General features: G+C 40.0%; 1 protein-coding gene across 5 annotated transcripts in view; it reads right to left on the bottom strand.

The window, feature by feature from the left end:
- DPP8 (dipeptidyl peptidase 8) overlaps positions 1-4,449 on the bottom strand; it is a 56,581-nt gene extending 52,132 nt beyond the window's left edge. For 3 of the 5 annotated variants that reach the window (XM_003784433.3, XM_023510126.1, XM_023510127.1), the window contains exons 1-2: positions 4,231-4,449; positions 350-619 (exon numbers count right to left, since the gene is read on the bottom strand). In XM_003784433.3, coding sequence (XP_003784481.1) covers positions 350-608 — 259 coding nt within the window. In that variant the 5' untranslated portion in view covers positions 609-619; positions 4,231-4,449. Of the gene's footprint in view, positions 1-349; positions 1,103-4,230 lie in introns of those variants that run through there. The other 2 variants (XM_023510125.1, XM_012801903.2) reach the window with 2 other exon arrangements.
- Between the last annotated feature and the right edge of the window lie 265 nt (positions 4,450-4,714).

Raw genomic sequence — 4,714 nt, forward strand, 5'->3', positions numbered from 1 at the left:
ATGTGGCTGGCGCCTTAGCCTCTTGAGCCACAGGCGCCGAGCCAACTGCACCATTTCTAAGGAAAAGCATTTCAAACTAACTTTCAGATGAAGTGATTTCCAGCATCTTTAATTCTGACTTTGCAAAAAGACCATGATTAACTTGTGATTTTTTTTACCTGTAAGTAAAAATAAAGTTAATGGGGCAAACCAAAACCAAGTTTTTCAAACTAAAAGCTTTTTTCCCCCTTTAATGGAACTCAAAGTCACTAATTCATTATTTATTCACCAAAAGTTGAGTGTCAATTATATCCAGCTTTTAAGTTTGACTTAAAACATTTTCTGGCAGAAACTATGACTTCACACTCACCAAGGTAATAAATCCGGTCTGAATAAGGCCCATCTGGATCATTCCTCTTCACAAACATAAAATCATGTGGTGCCTTAGCCATCATATAGCCATGATATTTTCTGGTATCAGCAAGTAGTTTTTTAAGCTGACTCCAGGAATATCGCTCAACATAAAATGGCTCCAATTTAGGCTGATCCTGTGATTCAATATTCTCCTCACACTCTGCAGTTTCAAATATTTCAACACCCAGCTGTTCTGTTTCCATTGCTGCTGCCATGTTGCATTTTCCTAGAAAAAGGCAAATGAAGTTGTTCACATGCCTGTCTTCTCTTAAATTATCAGAATGACTGTCTGACAGGGTCAAAAAAAGAAAAAAAAGGGTGGAGGGACAAGGGTGAGGAAAAAAAATGCTTTTTAGCACAGCTGCAATGAAGCCTAGTAAGAAAAGCAATAGCTCCCCCTTCTTTTGTGTTCAGCTTAAAAATGAGATTTTTAAGAAATTGAGGTCATGCTATTTCACAGTGACTATAACCCCCTTTGGGAACTTTTATAAAAGGCTCTCCTTAGGTATCTCTTGCCAAAATTCCTTTTTCTTTCCCACACTGGAAGGAAACAGGCCATTTGCCAGTTGGCTGCTATGTTCCACCCAAGAGCATGTCAACAGTGAAGCTAAATGTGCCAAGGGAGTTAGGAGTTTCTGTATTTAAAAAAGCAACACATCTGATAAATGTGCATTTTTTCCACCTAACAGAAATAATTACAACCAATTAGAACAGAAATAAAATTGTCGAAAACAAAGTACTTGTAATAACCTTTAAGACACTTACACAAAAATAATATAGTTTCCTTTTAAATAGAACGCCAAACAACACTTAACTTGCTAGTATTTTTGAGGCTTGCCTACACATCACTTTTATATAACCACTTATGATAACTCTATATGTTAAGGAAACTTAAGTGACTGCTATTAATGATTGTACTACTTATACTGATTAAAAAATAAAGAAAAAAGATACTATCTTCAAGTGGCTTTAAGGTGAAGCAGTTGATGCAGAAGGATATATTTGTACTAACAGTATTTTGATGAAAGTATGAACCTAATTTACAAGTTTATCCCCCAATGTTTGTTAACATCTGCTGATAATGTCTGTTTCTTTTCATCTTACAAATCCAAAAGATTTTTTCCTTTATATTTTCCAACATTTAAATGTAACATGGACAAAGTATCAGAGAAAAAAAAATAAAAGTTTTACCATATAGCAGTGTATTCTGACATGCATTATTCATGACACTGCCAAAAGGAGCAACATAAAAATTCTAGGGCAATCTGCTCTTTTTCAACTAATGTCAAAAATGTAGACTTGGGAGATAAACTAATCTACATTTATGTAACCAAATTTAACATAATTATTTACTTTTAGAACAACAGTAAATACATGGCTGTATATTTAATGTAAGGTCTTTTTTAAAGCTCAGTTTTGCATGTTAACATGAATTCACGGTAACTTACAGAGAAAAAGTCATTAGCAAGTGTGGGCTGTGAATTAGTCCATCAAGCATGCAATGTTGGCATGCAAATAAGTTGAATGAACCGGGTACCCAGCATATTATGTCCTTTTTCATGCTACAATGACCTATATTATCATTTTCAATGTAACAGTAGCAAAAGTAGCCAGAAACCCCATTAGACAGTTATATAAAGTATATATGTAATATTATTACAACCTGGCATTCAATTTCAATGGTTAAAATCCAAAGAAGTTTGGCAGAGATTTAAGTCATTTAGCTCGACTGGTACTCAACACTGTGATATTAAGTAACAGAATGAGAGTGGTAATTGCTCTTCCAACGAAAAGTTACTAGGGGCCCACTTTCTACCAGTTAAGTCAACAGAACTGATTTTACATTAGACAATTGAAATGACAGTCTGCTACTCTGTATATTTATAGTAAATGTATTTCCTGCATTATCTAGGACAGATTTGATATTATAAAATATTAGTAATTTGTACAAATGTATAACTAAAAGATTAATTTCCAGAGTTTCCTAACATCATTCAAACAAATATGTGACCTGAATTTTCTAATTTCAAAAATACAAAAACAGGGTCAGCATACATTCTCAGCACAGTACATGTATTTCACTGCCCCACCTACCTCTTCACTTAAGGACCTTCCCTGGTGCCTACCTCATTCCAAAGGATCTTTTTCAAGTGAGTCAATTTCAAGTACAGATCCCTCTGCTCATCCTAGTCTATCCTCACAGGAACCTTTCTTTTTCTCACTATCCAATTCTGCTTACCATGATAATGAAATAAGATAGAAGACCGTTGAAAATTAACTCTAAAAAGTCCCAAAATAAACGGATATGGAACTACCGTTCTTTGGGGGTAATATATAATGCCTAAATTATTCTCTATCTGCATTTTACATTATCAAAATTATAAAATTATTTTATTTCAGCAATGTGTAGCCCAATTTACTCAAAATAATACCCTAACAATAGTGTAAATCCTGAAGTCCAGACATACATTAAAAGGAAAATTACAGAGAAGCTTTAAAATTATAAACAAATTGATATTACTCAGTGGCTACTGCAAATCCTCAAAAACGAGAGACTAATAAAATTTATTTTTATATGCCTATTCCTGTTCTTCAACTCAGTAGGATAACCAGTAAGAATTACAGCTCAGTCAGCTTTTGCAAAGAGAACTTGAATTTCGTAATTTAAGATTTTTCACAAGATAAAGAACATTCTATTCATTTTAAGTGTGTTCCATTTTTGCTTCTTTCCTTGCTGCATTACCCTGACAACTAACTAAAATAGGTAACTTTCACGGAAAAAGAAGCATTAAGCTTGCTGAAACTCTGGCGTACAAGAAAAGAGGATTTGTGATTATACCTTTTATTTTGTTACCAGTTTTAATTCTGGGCTCTCATATATACCATGTAGGTGGGCTGGGAAAGAGATGTGATGAGAAAAGCTAAGTAGCAAGTGGAGGAAAAAAATAGTGAAATTATGCTAACACAGCAACAATAAACTAAGTTTCCAAGACACCTTCTTATAGCATTAAGCTTCTCAACTCAGAAAACAACATGTTAGATGCTTAGAAAATAGTTTGGACCCATTCAAATGACATTCTGTAATTTTTTAATTTAAGGGCCAAACAGTCGTTCGCTTAAAAACCCCAAGCCTCACTGAAGCCTAGCTTTTCGTTCTTCAGGGTCCACAAATAGTTGGGAAGTTCATTATCACAGAAGGGAAAAGATCTTAAAGACTATGAATGAGGAAGAAGACAAGTACAGTAGAGAAAGCTGAGAAGGGGGACTGGAGAGATGCCAAGTCTTAAGAGAAAAGTGTGAGGAAGAGGTCTGACAGGAAAGGAAAAATATCCTGCTGCAGGTGGGCGAAACAGAATGGGAGGGAGACAGTGAACAGGGAAAGGTAGACCTAGTGTTAGGCAGGAGGGAGAAAACACCAGCTGGGAAACCAGAAAATATGTGTCGGATCCCATCTGCCACAGTCGGACTTCAGGCAAATCCGTTCGCCTCTGTGGGCTTCCGTTTCCTCATCTGTAAGTCAAGACAATACCAGGCCTCCCAACCCCAGCCAGGCTCAATTAAGATAACGGACGTTTAGTCTAGAGGCCAGCGTCCAGCTTTAAGGGGGCGCCCAGTGAACGTTGGCTGACTTGGAATCTCGAAGCCTCGGCTTCCTCTTCCGGCAAGCGGGACCCTGCCACCGGCTTTGCCCCGCGCACGGCGGCGCGCCGGGTGAAATGCAGAGCGGGCCGACAGGGAGAACGTGCCGGGAGGTTCCTCGGGGAGACTGAGAGGGCCCCGTGAGCTGGGCCCTACACCTTGCCGGCCAAAGGGAGGAGAGGGGGGTGGATACTGCACCTTCCCCCCGGCCCCGCCCGGACCGTCCCGACGCACGCTACGGAGCGGGCCTGCGCCGCTTCATGCCGCGCCGCCTCCACTCCCGTCCCGGACGCAGCAGCTTCCTCGGCGGCAGCGCCAGTGGCAACCCAGGCGGCGAACGGGCCACTTAAAGACAGCGGCGGCGGCCTCAGCCTCGGCGGCGACGGTACTTCCGGTTCCTCGCGACGTGCCCTCCGACTGGCGAAGGCGCAGGCGGCTCAAGAAGGGCGGCTCTCTCTACTGGGCAGGATCTAATACCACAGTGCCCCCTAGTGGCCGGAGGAGCGAAGGAGCTGCGGGACGGAGACTTGGCTGGGGAGGAGAATAAAGATGAAATGCAGAAAAGAGCAGCGACTTGCTCAAAGTCACAAGGCAAATTGTGGCATGTCTCTATTCGGTTTTTGTTGTTTGTTTGTTTTTTGAGACAGAGCCTTACTAGGTCGCCCTCTGTAGAGTGCCTTGA

Source organism: Otolemur garnettii, unplaced genomic scaffold, assembly GCF_000181295.1.
Source record: "Otolemur garnettii isolate 467f Iridium unplaced genomic scaffold, OtoGar3 scaffold00011, whole genome shotgun sequence".
NCBI classification, from domain to species: domain Eukaryota; kingdom Metazoa; phylum Chordata; class Mammalia; order Primates; family Galagidae; genus Otolemur; species Otolemur garnettii.